Source organism: Eretmochelys imbricata, chromosome 20 (assembly GCF_965152235.1).
Source record: "Eretmochelys imbricata isolate rEreImb1 chromosome 20, rEreImb1.hap1, whole genome shotgun sequence".
Taxonomy (NCBI): domain Eukaryota; kingdom Metazoa; phylum Chordata; order Testudines; family Cheloniidae; genus Eretmochelys; species Eretmochelys imbricata.
Genome location: NC_135591.1, coordinates 1,660,300 through 1,676,632, shown reverse-complemented (window position 1 = coordinate 1,676,632; position 16,333 = coordinate 1,660,300). Strand labels below are relative to the sequence as shown.

At 61.7% G+C, this 16,333-nt stretch overlaps 1 protein-coding gene across 1 annotated transcript; it reads left to right on the top strand.

Moving 5' to 3' along the window:
- Positions 1–11,595, top strand: DHH (desert hedgehog signaling molecule). The gene is made up of 3 exons (XM_077838950.1): positions 1–309; positions 8,690–8,951; positions 10,928–11,595. Exons 1-3 carry the CDS (start codon positions 1–3, stop codon positions 11,593–11,595), a joined length of 1,239 nt encoding a protein of 412 aa, XP_077695076.1.
- The last annotated feature ends 4,738 nt before the right edge of the window (positions 11,596–16,333 follow it).

The window sequence follows — 16,333 nt, the reverse complement described above, 5'->3', positions numbered from 1 at the left end:
ATGCCCTGGCACGGCCCGCTGGCGCTCAGCCTGCTCTGCCTGGCCTGCTGCCTGCTGCCGCCGGGCCGGGGCTGCGGGCCGGGCCGGGGCCCGCCGGGGCGCAGGCGACAGGCCCGGAGACACCTGGTCCCGCTGCGCTACAAGCAGTTCGTGCCCAGCGTGCCCGAGCAGACCCTGGCTGCGAGCGGGCGGGCCGAGGGCCGGCTGGGGCGCCGCGCCGAGCGCTTCAGGGACCTGGTGCCCAACTACAACCCCGACATCATCTTCAAGGACGAGGAGAACACGGGGGCCGACCGGCTCATGAGCCAGGTAAGGGGCGCCCGGCCCGGGGACCCCCGGGGGCGCCCCGCTCCTGGGGCTGGTCCCGCCCTCGCTAAGCCGGGTGCTTTGCCCCCCTCCCCGCTCCCCGTTACCCATTAACCCGGCCCCTGGCGGCTTGTCCCTGGCGCGGCTGGTGCCCGGGGCCCGGGTGCTTTGCAGGGCGAGTCCAGGGGCCGGAGCCGTCCAGGTACAAGGGGGAGCGAATTGGGAGACCGGGGTCGCTCTCCGGGGGGCTGCCCGGCAGCGAAACCTTTGGAGCTGGATCCCGAGCGGCTGGACCCCCACCGCCCCTCCCGGGGGGTGGGGGGGACTGTTCCCAGTCCGTCCCCCGAGTCGGGGGTGACCGGCCTGGACCCGCCTGCAGCTTGTTCCCAGACCGGAGCGGGCTTCCCTGAACCCCCCGGCGATTTGCTGCCCCTTCGCTCGGGGGTTTGGCTGGGTTTAGAACTCCCAGCGGCTGCGTGGAGCTGGTCTGGAGGCCCCCGTCCCTTGCATCCCCCGACTCTGCACCCCCCGCCGGCCCCCCGACTCTGCGACCCCCTGGCTCTGCACCCCCCCGACCCCTCGACTCTGCACCCCCCCGACTCTGCACCCCCGGACTCTGCACCCCCTCCCCGGGTGTTCCAGCCCCAACTCCGAGGGCTGGGAACCTCCTCGGCAGCAAGGAGCGCTGGAGGCTCCGGGGAAGGGTCCAGCTGTTGGGGGGCGAAGGGGGCGCTCAGGCTGGGGGCCTCTCCGGCCATTCTATGGAATCGCTGCTCTGCCCTGCCCCAGCCCCGGGAGCCGCCTCGGACCTTGATGCCTTGGAGCATCCCGGGCTCTGAAAGCACCATTGGGCTCTGGCCGGCTCCAATTCAGCGTTTCCACCTCCTCAGAGCCTAGCTCCTACAGACTCCCCCATTTCACAGACAGGGACACTGAGGCAGGTGCCTGGGCTCAGGTGATATGGGGCATCTGTGCTAGACACAAGCATAGTGGCTCCCAGCCCTGCACCCTGTGGCCCTTGCCCGGTCTCCACCCAGGGCCTGATGCAGGGCTGAGCAAACAGGGGCAGACCCCTCTGTCTATGTGGGGTGCAGAGATTCCATCCCAGACCCCCCAGGCTCCCCAGCGACCCATTGGAGCGGAAACGAAGTGAGAAAAATGAACATGAAGTGGTTTGTGAGACCTTTTGGGGAGATTGACCCAGCGCTGGGGGGGTGGGGGTGGGGCTGCAGCTGGCGAGATTGGGGTTGGATTAGAGCAGAGGAGCTGGGGGCTGGTTCTGGGTCTGGTATGTGGAGGTGGGGCAGACGGGGGAGAGGTTGTTCGATGTAAATCTGGAATGTCTCCCTTGAAGCCAGTCCGGATTTACACTGGGAGAGGAGCTCAGGGCCTGGTCCTTGGCGTCCCCATCTGACTCGGACCCCGAAATGGTTGGCACCCTGGTCACTTTGTCTTCAGCGGCAGCATCTGGGCTGCCAGCAGACTGGGGGAGGGGTCCAGCAGGGTCACCCCTGGGTGCTTGCTCTCCCGCTGTCAGAGCCCAGTGGAGACAGGGCCCAGGGAACTTCCCCCCATGTTGCCCGGCCGGGGCGTGGCTCCTGCCCACGACTGATTTGGCCTCACCATAGCACAGGCCCAGCTGCCTGAGCCCTGTCTGCACTGGGACACAGTAATTGTCCCGCTGCAAGAACAGCCCTGTCTTGGCAGCGAAGCTAGGGCCGAGGTGGCAGCAGCTTGGGCGGGGGGGGTGGGGGGAGCAGGGACGTCCCATCCCATTTCACCTCCCCGCGGAGGGCTCCGTGGCTCGGCAGGGGTGGCGAAGCGATGCCAGGGGCCTGGTGAGCAATAAAGCTATTGTTGGCACCTGCTAGCTGGGTTCAGGGTCGCATGCACCAGGGAAACCTGCACCTGACCCCATTTCCACCCCTCCCCGGACGTGTTTTCCAGGCAGAGACGCGGCCGGCCCTGGGGACATTCACTGTGGGCTTCTGTGTTGCTCTGGTTTGTTGCACAGGTTACGAGGAGATGGCTGGCCCAGTGGCTTGGCCCTGGGAGGCCCGGGGTCTGGTCGCAGCTCTGCCACAGACTGTATGAACACAAGCCAGTCATGCGGCTTCTCTGTGCCTCAGTTTCTCCACTGCACCAATGGGGATAATGGTCCTGCCCTGCCACCCAGGAGGGTTGTGAGGATAAAGATGTGACTAGAGAGGTGCTGGGACACTAGGACAACGGGGGGCAGATAAGCCCCTTGCATGGCTGGAACAGGGCCCCTAACAGGTCTGTTAGCTAGGGAGTGGCTGCCTGGGGGCTGAAGGCTCCAGGGTTGAAACATGTACAAAGCAGAGTTTCAGATCCCAGCACAGCTGAGTGCGCTTTCTGCATCTGAACCATCCTGGGGCAGTGAGTTCCACGGGTGAACGTGGTGCTAGCAACACGTAGAAGTAGATGGGCCAGGACTGGCTAGCTGTTCCATCAGCCCCACCCACCGGGACTGACCCCATTGCAGTGACAGGGGCCTGGCGATGAGCAATGTAATACGACGGAGGGGCTGCAGCTGTGCCGGAAGCCCCCCGGGCACCCTGGTGGAGGAGGTGCAGGCCCTTCGGGGGGCAGGAGGTGCCCCAGGGCCAGGCTGTGCCCCAGAGAGGGCGACATGGTCGTGCCATGCCCCTTAGTCATGATAGTTGATGTAACCGCCCCCAGGGTGGCCAATGCCAGGTCCCAGTGGTGCCAGGGGAACTCTGGCTCCCGGGCTGTGCGAGCCGGTGACATTTCTGCCTCTCGTGTGTCCGTGGGTGGGCATGCTGACTGCATCGCGGATTCATTTCCTCGTGCTGAGTCACCCGATGCCCGTTGCCTGGGCGAGGGGGGAGGCTGGCAGCCAGACTGGGTCTGGATGGCACAGGGTGGTGGGCGCGCCGGCTCTGGGAGGAGAATGAGCTGGCTGTGCCGGAGGAGAGACAATGGGGCGTGGGGGTGCATGGAGAGCGCCGGGAACCTGGAGCGCCGGGGTGGGTGTTTCCTGCCGCTCATGCTGCAGCACTGGGGTGAGGAGGGGAATCTGTGTTCGGTGAGGGGGCCACACTCTGGTTTGGGCCCTTCCCTCCCAGGAAGGAACCAGGACGCTGGACTATTCAAGCCTTAGCAAACCGGCATCGGGAGGTTGATGGGATGTGTCCAGTGCTGGTTGCCATGGGAGCTGGGACTCCTGGGTTCCATTTGCAGCAGTGGGAGGGGAGTGGGGTCTAGTGGTTGGAGAGCCATAGACACTAAAATTGGAAAAACCCGAAGTCCCTCTTCCTGGGCGCGTTTGTCTGCTACCGCCGCTCCTCGCCTGACCGATTCAGCTCCATCTTTGGGGTTTGCACTGTGGCGATCCTCAGCGTATCAGCCCCGGTGCCAGGTGCTTCAGAGGGAGTGAACGGAACAGGGAATTAGCAAGTGATCCACCCCCTGTGGGCCAGGCCCAGGTTGAGGGTCCCTCTCAAGTTCCTCACGGTCTTCACTAACCTCAGTAACGTGGTGTCCTCCCTCACCCCCTGCTCAGCCCCTCTTCCAGGTCATTAATAATGGCTGGCTTCTGTCTCTGCCTGCAGCCTGGTCTCACTGGCTAGTTCCTGCCCTGCTCTGTGCCTCAGTTTCCCCAGCTCTGAAATGGGGATACCATGGTATCTATATCCCAGGGCTGCTCTGAGGCATCAGGACTGTGCTTTGAGAGTCTCAGGTGAGGGGGAACTGGCAGGTCACTGGGGCGCGAGCTGTGCTGGGCAGGGTCTGTGCAGTGCCCAGACTCCCCCCGCGGAGGGGTTTTGCAGTTGGGGTGTCACTCCCCTGCCCCGGCAGCACTTGCTGCTTCTCTTGGTTTCCCCGTCCCTGCCTCAGAGGTGCCTGAAAATGCCCCTATTCAGCTGCTCCAGGACCGTGGTCCTGGCAGCCTCTGGCCCTCGGAGCCAGGCAGCTGGTGACCTGCGGCTGCCTCTGCAGGTCAGAGCTCCCATGGCCATGCAGCTGGGCTTGGCCGGCTGCCATGGGGCGTGGGGGGACTCGGAATAGAAAGCGAAGGTCATGGGGTCCCATGCCCCCACTGGGGCAAATGGCGGGCGGGGAGAGCTGGCAGGAGGGAAGTTCTGTGTCTCCCCATCCTTAGGAGGCTGGGGCAGCGAGGGGGATGCCCGTATCCCGTTGCCATGGTGATGGAGGAGGCTGCCTCAGGCTCCCCTGGTCCAGGCTGCTTGGCTCTGTCTCCATTCTCTGTCCATCCACCCTGCTCCCTGGCTCTTCCCCTTCCCTTGTTCTCCCACTCTCGCTCTTTTCACTGCCTGTCCCTCTCCCTCCTTCCCATGCTCCCGGCTGCCCTGCCCGCCGCGCCAGTCTCGCCCTCCTGGTATGAGAATAATGTCAAGGCTATAGCGAAGTGGTTACTTTTTTCTTTATTTGATTATTCGTTTAGTGATAAACCTCCTCTCCCAGCCGGAGCTTCCCAGCTGGTACGATTTCCCCTTGTTCCTGTCTTGCCTTCTTCTGGGCTGCTTCCCCCTGAGGCTGCCATGCTGTGGGCAGGGACGCGGAGGGCATCGTATTCTTGCTTGGGCAGGGCATTGGGGTATCTCAGGGGGATGGAAGGAACCCAGTTTTCAACAACCCCTAACTGCAGCCCAGGGGCCTATGGGAGGACTTGAAAGGCAGCTATCCCCACTCCGCAGCCATGTGACAGATCACCCTGGCAGAGACCCCATCGCCCATGCTACTCAAATGCCGCCACCTCTGGGGCAGAACGCAGAAGCTATTCCAGAGTCGCACAGCAAAAGGGATCACTTGCCCAGCACGGAGATGCAGCCTCCTCTGGGGTGGAGTGTGGCAGCTGTTTAGGATGAATATTATCCAGCTAGAAGTGTGGTGGCTGGTGGTGCTGCTGAGTGGAATAGCCACCTTGAAATTTGGCTGCTGCACCCTGACTTTCATGGGGTGTCTGGCCACTAGGGTTCAGGGCCTGGGAGTTCATCCATCCTTTGGCTGGTCTGGGTACCCCAGAAAGTGCTTCCCCCAGCCACTCTGTTCACCCCTATGGAAAGTACATGCTCTAGGACAGGGGGATCCCCAGCCTAGATGCATGCGGGGAGGGTGAGTCAAGCTAAAAGGGTCCCCCCCCAGACCCCCAAGCACTCCTCCCCGCCAGGGGATATTCTGCTCTCCCTCCAGCCCGACACCCCCTGGTGGCCAGCACACCAACCTCTCCTGTCCACCCCTCCAGCCCCCACCCTTGCAGGGCCCCAATCCTGGTCATTGGCTGCTGCAGTCTTGCAGAGGGGGATACTGGCCGGGGAGTGGGGTCCCGTGGCTGCCCCCCCTCACGGTGCGCTTTCCCCCTTGCTGACACCGGCCGGGGGGTGCAAGGCCGCTGAATGGGCCCTTTGTGGCAAAGCTGATGACTTTGCTGTTCTTTCTCTGTTGAACCGGAGGATCTGAAATTCTCGCCGAGTTAAGTAATTCTCGGGCTGGAAAACAGCTATTGTGCTGTGAGGGGAGAGAAGCGCGGCACATTCCTGCTCCGGCCCTTCCCTCCTCCCCGGCACGCCATCAATCTGACTTTGTTCCCTTTCCAGTTGGTTTAAATGCCACCCATGCCCCCCCGCCATCTCTCCGTCTGCCCCTCTCTCGTTCCTTCCCCTCACGGCTCCCCGCCCACCCTGCCTGCCCCCAAGGCCCCAGCTCTGCTATCCGGCTGCTGGACTTCCCCCCACTTTTCCTAGGCCTGAGCCGGGGTGGGCTGCAACCACAGGTCGCTCAGCGCTGAAGGGGTCAGTGGCAGGAGCCCAGGAGGAGGGAAGGAAGAAGGAAGGAAAGTGGCTGCCAGGAGTGAAAGCTGCAGGAGACAGTTAATGATGCTGGGGGGGACAGATCTGGGGGAGCACTGGGGGTGAAGAGAAGAGGCACTATGGGCTGAGACTCGGGATGTTAGCTGCCACTCCAGCCTTTCCCTTTGCCTCTCCTCGCTGAGCTTATTTCAGGCTCTGCCTCTTGTTGCCAGTTGTTGCAATCCCACATCGGGAGAGACTCGGCGGGATTCTGATTTTCATGCACTGTTTTTAAAACAATCTGCTCTGCAGCGTTGGTGTTATACAGAGCTGCTCCACCTCGCCCCAGAGGTGGCTGCAGTTCTGTGTGGGAGGAATGGTATAACAGATAAACAACCTGGAAATTGTTTGAGGGCAAAGTGTACATGGGTCTGCAGCAGGATGGATGAATCTATCACCTTTCAATCAAGAGTTTCATTGCTTTGCAAAGGCAGGGAAGCTTGGCTATCCCCACGGCCCCTGAAAAGGGGAGTGACTGGCACAAGGTCACAGAGGGAGACAATTCTAGAGCTAGGGATAGGACCCAGGAGTTCGGGTTCCCACCCGCCCCCTGCCCAGCCCGGCTCAACCTCAAACAAGTCTGATGCTCCTGAAACACGGATTAGCCATTCCCTCTGGGTCTGACCCGAGTTAATGAATCACCCATTAAGAAGCTGGTCTGTGTATTTCTGTGGGGAGCTGGTGAGCTCTGGTTTGGGCCGGGTGGGGGCAGACAGACCCAGTTTAATCTTTATTCCCTCTCCCCACCCCCTCAGCTTTGGTTCTTCAGCCAGACCCAGGCATGTCCCGTCCCCGGGTGGTCCCATCCCCAGCATGGCTCTGTGGGGCCGTGCGGCGTCTGTGCCCGCCGGGGTCCCTGCCCAGGGGATTTGGTTGCCAGCTTCTGACGACAAGCCAGGGCCTGGAAAAACGCCCCCCCGGTCACACCCCGGTCTCACTGGAGAGCTCAGAATTGAGGTGGGGGGGTCACCACAGCCCCCCCTGACTTTTGTCCCACGCAGGAGCTCGGGGAGCCAGACTGACTCGGGGGGTAGGGCACTGGCCAGGTGGTTCTATCCCTGGCAGTGCTGCTGCCCCACGGCAACGTCCCTTCCCCTCTGTGGGCTTATTCCCTGCCCACCTGCGTCCGCCTGGTCCATAGGCCTTTGCTGTGCTGCAGAGACAGGTGTGCCCTTCGCCCAGGCTGGCTCCGGGCGACCCTGGTCTGCCGAGCCGGGGGAGTCGGGCGGGTCTCCTGGCGCTGAGCGCACCTTTCATTTCGTACTGGAGACCAGGCCCTCGCCGGTGAGCTGCTGTGGGTCTCAGTGTCTGTGCAGGGCCCGGCATGACAGTGCCCCCGGCTCGGCTGAAATGCCTCTGAAACCCTGCCCCGGCGCCCGGTGGCACTGCCTGGCTTTCCAGGGCGTACGTGCGCCAGGCGGGAGAAGGAATTAGGCTTGTGAACCCGCAAAGCTGTGGGACCATGGGGATGCTGCTGCCTTTGCCCTCCCCTGTCTTGCCGCTCGCTGTCCCTGTCAATGAAAATGGCCTGGCCTCTGCCCCATGCAGCAGCATCTCCTTCATCTGGGTGCCCTCCGCAGCACCCCAGGGCAAGGCAGGGCTGTCCAAATCTCTTAGCACAAATCTCAAACTGGGGGTCGGGACCCATCAGGGGGTCACGAGGTTATTACACAGGGGGTTGCAAGCTGTCAACCTCCACCCCAAACCCCGCTTTGCATCCAGCATTCATAATGGTGTTAAACATATAAAAACGTGTTTTTAATTTATAAGGGGGGGGGGTGTCACACTCAGAGGCTAGCTGTGTGAAAGGGGTCACCAGTACAAAAGTTTGAGAACCCCTGTCTGACCATTCCTGCTCTGATGTCAGGGTCCCCTCTCCTTGCAGACCCTCGGCAAGCTGTGCATTCTCTTCCTGTAATGCAGCTCCCTTCCATCTGCCCCACTGCATCCCCCGCGCCCCCGGAGCAGTAAGGGTTAATGTGTGAGGAGCGATTAATCAGACTGGGACTTCTCAGCTTGGAAAAGTGACGACTAAGGGGGGATGTGATAGAGGTCTATAAAATCATGACTGGTGGGGAGAAAGTAAATAAGTGGTATTTACTCCTTCTCATAATACAAGAACTAGGGGCCACCATATGAAATGAATAGGCAGCAGGTTTAAAATGAACCAAAGGAAGTATTTTTTTTACACAACACACTGTCAACCTGTGGAACTCCTTGCCAGAGGATGTTGTGAAGGCCAAGACTATAACAGGGTTCTAAAAAGAACTAGATAAATTCATGGAGGATAGGTCCATCAGTGGCTTTTAGCCAGGATGGGCAGGGATGGTGTCCCTAGCCTCTGTTTGCCAGGAGCTGGGAATGGGTGACAGGGGATGGATCACCTGGTGATTCCCTGTTCTGTTCATTCCCTCTGGGGTACCTGGCACTGGCCACTGTTGGCAGACAGGATACTGGGCTAGATGGACCCATGGTCTGACCCAGTCTGGCCGTTCTTATGTACTTATGTTCATGCTCTCCCTTGCCAGCGCTGCAAGGACCGTGTGAACGCGCTGGCCATCGCCGTGATGAACATGTGGCCCGGCGTGAAGCTGCGGGTGACGGAAGGCTGGGACGAAGATGGGCATCACCTGCCCGACTCGCTGCACTACGAGGGGCGGGCGCTGGACATCACCACGTCTGACCGGGACAGGGAGAAGTACGGCATGCTGGCGCGCCTTGCCGTGGAGGCCGGCTTTGACTGGGTCTACTACGAGTCCAAGGCCCACATCCATGTGTCGGTGAAAGCAGGTAACGGGAAGCAGGGTGATGACGTGGGGGACAGAGACCCTGGCTTTGCCACCGTGCCGGGTGGCATGTGTTCCTTGACTTCTTCAGGTTGGCCACTCCTTGTTTGAATTCAGAAGTTTGCTTCTGTTCACGTGGAAGAGTACAAAATGTGTCACTGATTCTCAGCTGTGTGATTGCTCGGGGGGGGGGGTGTTCTGAGAGTGGGAAGCAGCGCCGGAGAGTGTGTGGGGAGCGGGAGGGGACAGATTTTCTTTGCCTTCATCTGAAATAAAATTTTCAACACCTCACGACCCTCTCGATTGCTTTTATGCCCCCGCCCAATACCCCTGGTGGGCAGAGCACTAGGCTGGGACTGTGGACTCCTGGGTTCTAGTCCCATCTCTGCCAATGACCTGCTTTGTGACCTTGGATGAGTCTCTTCCCAGGTCCATGCCTCAGCTTCCCCTCCCACCTGTTGCCTATACAGACTGTCAGCTCTTTGGGGCAAGCCCCGCCTCTCACGGTAGTGCTGTGCAGCTCCTCGCACAGCGGGGCCCCAATTTTTGGGGTGCTTCTTGGCACTGCCATAATGGTAGCAGCAGAATTCCTTACTCACCCCGTTAGCATTAAGGATTTCACAAAAATCTAACATGAAGAGAATTGTTCTTATGGTTTTTGAAAAGAAATGCAGTGCAGAGAGGGTTCTTAGTTAGTAATTATTGTAGTAATACTAACTGACTGCTAATTACTAACTAAATAATTAGTAATACTAGCTAAGAATATTTTTTTAAAAATCCCATCTTCCCTCCCACACCCCCTCCAGCAGCCCCAGAAAGCCCCGGGTGTGCACTGGTGCACAAGCCAAACTGAGAAGAAACAATAAGTGAACCTGGCCAGGCTAGTCCTTGTCCCCGAGCCAGCCCGGGGTGAGCAGTAAAACAAAGCATGCCAGCGCTGGAGAGTCCTCAAGATTCGAAGACTCGGTTTGAGTGTGAATGATTTCCTGTGTGGTTAGTGACATGCGTAGAGAGACTCTGTGTGCTGTGTCCTGCCTGTTGTTGTTGTAAACACATGCCGTGTCTCTTGAGAGCTAGTTTGTGTTTGCTTCATGTCGAAGCGCAGTTCAAACGGCCCCTCTCTTTGTCAGATCTATAGTATCTTTCCACACTCACTGTCCAGTTCACCTGTGCTCCCTGCAGGCAGCAGACAAAATCCCGCAGGGCCTACGTAACCAGGGGCTGTGGTTTGGGGCCTGATTCTCTGCACCTTGCATTGTTGGCTCTGCTGATACAAAGTGAGGGTGAAAGAGCAGCAGCTCACAGGGGAGGGTTGTGCACCGGTGTGGCCAACACTCCCAAGGGGCAGCACAATCAGGCCCATTGGGTTTAACCTCCCAGTGACAGAGCTGGGGGAGCTGGGTACGTCTCTAGGGTTCCTCACCAGGCAATAGCACTTTCAGGTGGGAGGCGAAAAGAAGCTGTCTCTCGGGATCCCTCTTGAAGTCCCCTGGTAAACGGGGCCTTCCCAAGCACGGGGCCCTGTTGGTTTGTTTCTAGGTTGAGCCCGTCAGGTGCGAGCTCTTCCCCTCCCTAGAACCATGGCCAAGCCAGACGGCAGAACAAAGAGGCTCCAGACACGGGAGTTGCCCGTGGCTCCCGCTGCCTTCGCTGGCGGCCAAGAGCCCGCGGCGCTTCTCGGGAGCTGCTCAGCCCCGGTGCGGGCACGGGCAGGCCTCACAAGCCCGGGTCTGTCTGTGCCGGGCACTAGTCTCTCTGCTCCAGTGTGTGTGAGCCAGGCCTTGTGCTGGATTTAAACTGCCCAGGTGCTAGCCCTGTTTTCACCTGGTCCACCACCTCTGCTCGGGGGAGGGCTGGCACCGTAGGAGCGAGGCGGGTGCAAATATCCCCCACGCCTGCCCGCCCGCTCCGTACCTCCATCGCGGTGTTTTCTGGCCCACTCGTGCCACCGTGCTGACAGGACCCTCTGTCTTTCCGCAGAGAACTCCCTGGCCAGCCGGGCCGGCGGCTGCTTCCCGGGCCACGCCATGGTGACGCTGCGGAGCGGCGAGCGGAAGGGGCTGTCGGAGCTGCGCCGTGGTGACTGGGTGCTGGCCGTGGACCGGAGCGGCCAGGTGGTCCCCACCGAGGTGCTGCTTTTCCTGGACCGCGACCTGCGCCGGCGTGTGTCCTTCGTGGCCATCGAGACGGAGAGCCCTGCCCACCGGCTGCTGCTCACGCCCTCCCACCTGGTGTTCGCTGCCCAGGCCCCGGCCAACGGCACGGCCAGCTTTGTGCCCATCTTCGCCAGGCGGGTGCGGGCGGGTGACTCGGTGCTGGCCCACCACGCTGGCGGACGCGGGCTGCAGCCGGTCCGGGTGCTGCGGGTGTCACGGGAGGAGGGCATGGGGGTGTTCGCCCCGCTGACGTCACATGGGACTCTCCTGGTCAACGGGGTGCTAGCCTCCTGCTACGCCGTCCTGGAGAACCACCATTGGGCCCACCGTGCCTTCGCCCCACTCCGGCTCCTCCACGGCCTCCTCTCACTGCTGCCCCTGAGTGGCGAGGGCAAGAACTGCAGTGTGCCGGAGACGGGCCTGCACTGGTACTCGCGGCTGCTCTACCAGCTGGCATGGGGGGTGCTGGGCCAGGACTCCCTCCAGGCCTAGCGGCCGCGTTACAATCAGTGACTCGGACAAAGTTGATGTAACAAATGGGAAGCAGGAGGCACGGGGCCCCGAGTGGCTTCCAAGCTTTACTGCAAGTGCCTTGGGATCCCTGCAAGCCTTGGGGGCAGGGAGGGGGGAGGGGATGGGAACCCGGGCCCCCAGCAGGGGAGCGAGGGGGTACTGGGTTCCTTGTTACAGCGTCCCAGGAGGTGTTCACGCTGACGGGGGGGGCAAGGGGGTACTGGGTTCCTTGTTACAGCGTCCCAGGAGGTGTTCACGCTGACGGGGGGGCGAGGGGGTACTGGGTTCCTTGTTACAGCGTCCCAGGAGGTGTTCACGCTGACGGGGGGGGCGAGGGGGTACTGGGTTCCTTGTTACAGCGTCCCAGGAGGTGTTCACGCTGACGGGGGGGCGAGGGGGTACTGGGTTCCTTGTTACAGCGTCCCAGGAGGTGTTCACGCTGACGGGGGGGGGGGCGAGGGGGTACTGGGTTCCTTGTTACAGCGTCCCAGGAGGTGTTCACGCTGACGGGGGGGGCGAGGGGGTACTGGGTTCCTTGTTACAGCGTCCCAGGAGGTGTTCACGCTGACGGGGGGGCGAGGGGGTACTGGGTTCCTTGTTACAGCGTCCCAGGAGGTGTTCACGCTGACGGGGGGGGGGGGCGAGGGGGTACTGGGTTCCTTGTTACAGCGTCCCAGGAGGTGTTCACGCTGACGGGGGGGTGAGGGGGTACTGGGTTCCTTGTTACAGCGTCCCAGGAGGTGTTCACGCTGACGGGGGGGCCAGTCCCGTGTGGGTGGGTGCCCTCTGGCATCTGCTCCTGGTGCTCCGGCCGGTGTGACTGGCTCCGTAACCACGCCCCTGCAGGGCGTCTGGCCCCTGCCGCCTGGAGCCGACGCTGCCCCTCGGTATCTGTTCATGCTTCGTGGCACTCCTGGGGTGACCCTGTCCGGAGGGGGTGGGTGAGCCCCAAACCACACTCCTGTTGGGGCACCTCTCCCCAGTCCCTGTGTTTATTGCTTCACTTAACCAGCATGACTGGGCCTTGGCTTGCTGCTTTCCCTGCTCGAGATGAAATCCCGAGGCTGGTTTTGGGGTGGTGCCCACCCGGCCTGACCCAGGGGCAGAATCGGGCCCGGAGGGTTTGCAGGCCCAGCCCAGCCCATGGCTTTGGGCATGTGCCAGCCCCAGGCTGGGTTCTCTGCTGCGCTCCCCAGCTGTGATTCCACCGAATGCAGCAGCTCAGACCCGGGCCATCCCTCCCTCCTGTTACTAATGCTCCTGTCAGGCCCCTGCCCCCCTGCCCTCACCCTGCAGCCACCCCCCATCCTGGCATGACCCCCACCCCACGCTTCTCCTTGGGCACGGCACCCACCTGCCCGCCCTCCTCGTGTCCCCCTGAAGTGTTCATCGAGGGATTCTGCCCCGGCCCACAGTGCCTGGGAGATCCTTGGAATGGTCATTGCCAGCAGCCAGCTGGCACGGCCGCCCCCTTTGCACCCTCGGGAGGAGGGATTGGCGGCGCTGGGCCCAGTTCGTGCCCCGCCAAGGAGTTCGTGCAGGGGAGGGGTTGCACAGTGGCTGCCTCGGGGTCCTTGGAAGGAGGAACGGAGGCAGGGCCCCTGAGCCCAGATCCCACTGGGGATGGTGGGGTGCCGTGCACACAGTCACGCTCCCGCAGGAGGCTCCGAGGCTGCATCATCACCCCAAGACCCTCTGCCCAGCTGCGGTTCTTGGCCACGCGGGAAGCCATGCTCTGCCGGGCTCTGGGCTGGGTGGGCCTCCCCCGCATTCCTCCAAAGCAGGGCTCAGAGGGAATGAGCTCCCCGGGAAGAGGGGGGGGGTCCGGGTAGGCTCTCTGGCCCAGCCACCCCACAACTGGGGCAGGAATAGGGTGGCAGAGGGTCCCTGAGCTTTGAAGTCAGAGGGGTTCCCTTGTGTGGGGGTCACTCATTGGCTTGAAAAGCCAGACCCTGGCCAAGCTCTCTTGGAAACTGTGGGAGCCAAGCGCTAGTGTGGGCTAGTGGCTGGAGGACAGGGGTGGGCATCAGGACCCCTGGCTTCTATTGCAGGCTCCAGGAGGGGAGTCCGGGCTAGCGTTCACACTGGGGCAGGGGGTGCATGACTCCTGGGTTCTTTTCTTGGCTCTGTGAGGGCGGCACAGTGACGCTCACGTGTTAGTGTGTCCTGCCCGGCAAGGGTAAGTGCCCGGCTTCCTTGCCAGCCTGTTCTAGGCTGACTTGTGCTGGACCATGCGGGCAGTGCCATGTCGGGGGATGGGATTCTCTCTCCTAGCCGCAAGGCCAGTCAGCAGCAGGGGCAGGTCCCGCGTACAGGGGCAAGTTGTTCCACTGAACTCGGGGGGGGGAGTGCTAATCGGTGCGGGGGGCTACTCCCCCGCTCTGTCTCATGCAGGGGAGGCGAGTGGGGGGACGTGTATCTTGGTAACTGGTTAACTCTGCACTGCTGGGCCCTGTCACTCTAACCCCCTAACCTTGCCCCCCACCCCTGGCTTAAAAGTTTTATTTTTATATTTAGAAAGGGTAATATAATGGTATATGCTGTTCCTCTCTCCCCGGGCTACCTCTGCTGCACACGGTGGGTGGCAGGGTGCAGGGGAGGGTTAAAGCTGTTTTAACTGTTTGGGTTTTTAAAAAATAATATTTAATTTTTGTTAATTAAGAGATTGTGTCGTCTAGTGCTGGAGAGAGGCTGCTAACGGGCTGTACCTGTGTCCTACCCCCACAGCTGCTTAGACCCCCTCCATATGGCTAGTCCCTCTTTCTCCTCTCCAGCCCAGGGGGGGTGGGGGGTGGGGGGCGGGGGAGGCTGGAATTGCCCAGATTGCCCCCTCCCGCCATGGCTGGGGATAGCCCTAGGGGCACCTCAGGCCTTGGTTTTCCATGTCTCACTTGGTGCCTGGCTCCTGAGGCTCAGCACAGGTGACCCCCCACAGCACTAACACCATCTGCATCCCCAGGTCTCCCATCCCACCCTTGGGCAGGCCCAGTGCTGCTTAGGGGAAGCACCAGGTGCCTAGCCACAGGCAGGATACGCCCCATGCTTAGCAGCAAGCCCCTTTCTCCACGTCTCCCATGGGATGGCTGGGCCCCACATCGCCACCCCCAGCCCCGCTCTCCCACTCCGCGCCACCCCAATCCCACTGCACATTCCTTGCTTCACGTTTGCATAGCGAAGGTCAAGTGGGCGCAGGGCTGTGAGAACAGCCAGTGTTTGCTCAGAGGGAGGCAGGCTGGGCCCCCCGGGCAGGCCTGCTCCCTTCTGGCTCCTCTCCTGGGGCGAGCACATGGCTCAGCACCCCAGGGACCTGCTGCCAGCAGACCTGCCTCCCAGCTTGCTTTTGGCGGGGGGGGGGGGGGGGGGGGGGAGGGGAGGAGGCATCATTGGAGGAACAGCTCCTCCCCCAGCCCTCCCCAGCTGGCATCCAGCAGCTCCCATTCTGCCCCAGGCACAAGAACACGGGCCTTTTTCTCTCTTGCATTGACCCCCCCAGCACTGGGGGAGATGGGCCCTGCAGCCCCCTCCTGAGCCCCCAGCACAACCCATCGGCAGGGGGAAGGGGGTGACTCCTGCTGGGAGACCCGGAAAGGACCAAGCCCAGAGCTTTTTGGCTTCTGAGCCAAAATGAAGTGTGGAGACTCTTGGGAGCAAGGCAGGTTGGGGCGGGGGGGGGATTCTAGGCCCAGAGAGAAGGGGGCTGCCTGGGGGGTTGAATTTGGAGGGCCAGGGACTGTGTGCAGAGGGGAAATGCCCCCTCCTCAACCCCAAACACCAGAATCTTTTGCACTGAGCCCCTTTGAGGAAATGATGCAGGAAAATATTGGGGGGGGAACTGACCCAGATTCAGGTCTAATCTCAACCCACACCCCTCCCAGGTGGCAGGAGCCCAGCAGGAATTAGCAGATCCCACCCCCCCCCACTGGGACCGACACCCCCCCCCATGATCACAGTGGGCATCTTTGCATAATCAACCCCCTTCCCCACCATTTGCTGTCTGACCCCTGCCCCAACCAAAACCAAGCAAGGCCTTACTCATGAGAGGAATGGTTCCTCTGGCGAGCAGCCCCTCCAGCCTCTGTCCCCAGCGCCATCCCCCGGGAGACGGGCAGGGCTGGTAAGGGGGGAGGGTGGGGAGGCTAAGTTGTGCAGGAATTGGGATAAGACAGGCAGAACCTCCCCTGCCCCCACTGCCCCATCTTCCCCTTTTCCCAGCACCCCCCATTCACCTGGTTCTGCCCAAGCCCCCTGCACCGCTGCAGTCTCATCCCTCCTCATATCACCCCCCACCCCAGCCTGCCCATTTCAGCCCCTCCCCCATGCTGTCAGCCTGGCACAACCCAGACCTTCCTTCATGTCTCTGTGACGGGGCTGCCCCGTGGGAGCTGGGCTGAGAACTCCCCAGACTCATCTCCCGTGTGAGCGGCCGCACACCAGCGCTATGGCCAGGCGCTGGGTTCGAACAGGCGGCCCAGAGGTGGAAGGGTCCATTCTCCCCCCAGCATCTCCCAGGTTTGGCCAGCTCCCATCTGTCACCCGGTTCCCTGGGGGTGGGGGGGGTCTGGGGGGGCATACAGGTATTTTGAGACACAGATATGGCTGAGCTGGTGTGGGCTGCCCCCTAGTGTCCCAGCAGAATCGTGTCCGGGTGCTGGCTGGCAGCTGGAGGCAGTGGGCCCCTGCATGGCCCTGGCCCGCCAGCGCCCGGAGCTGAGCCCAG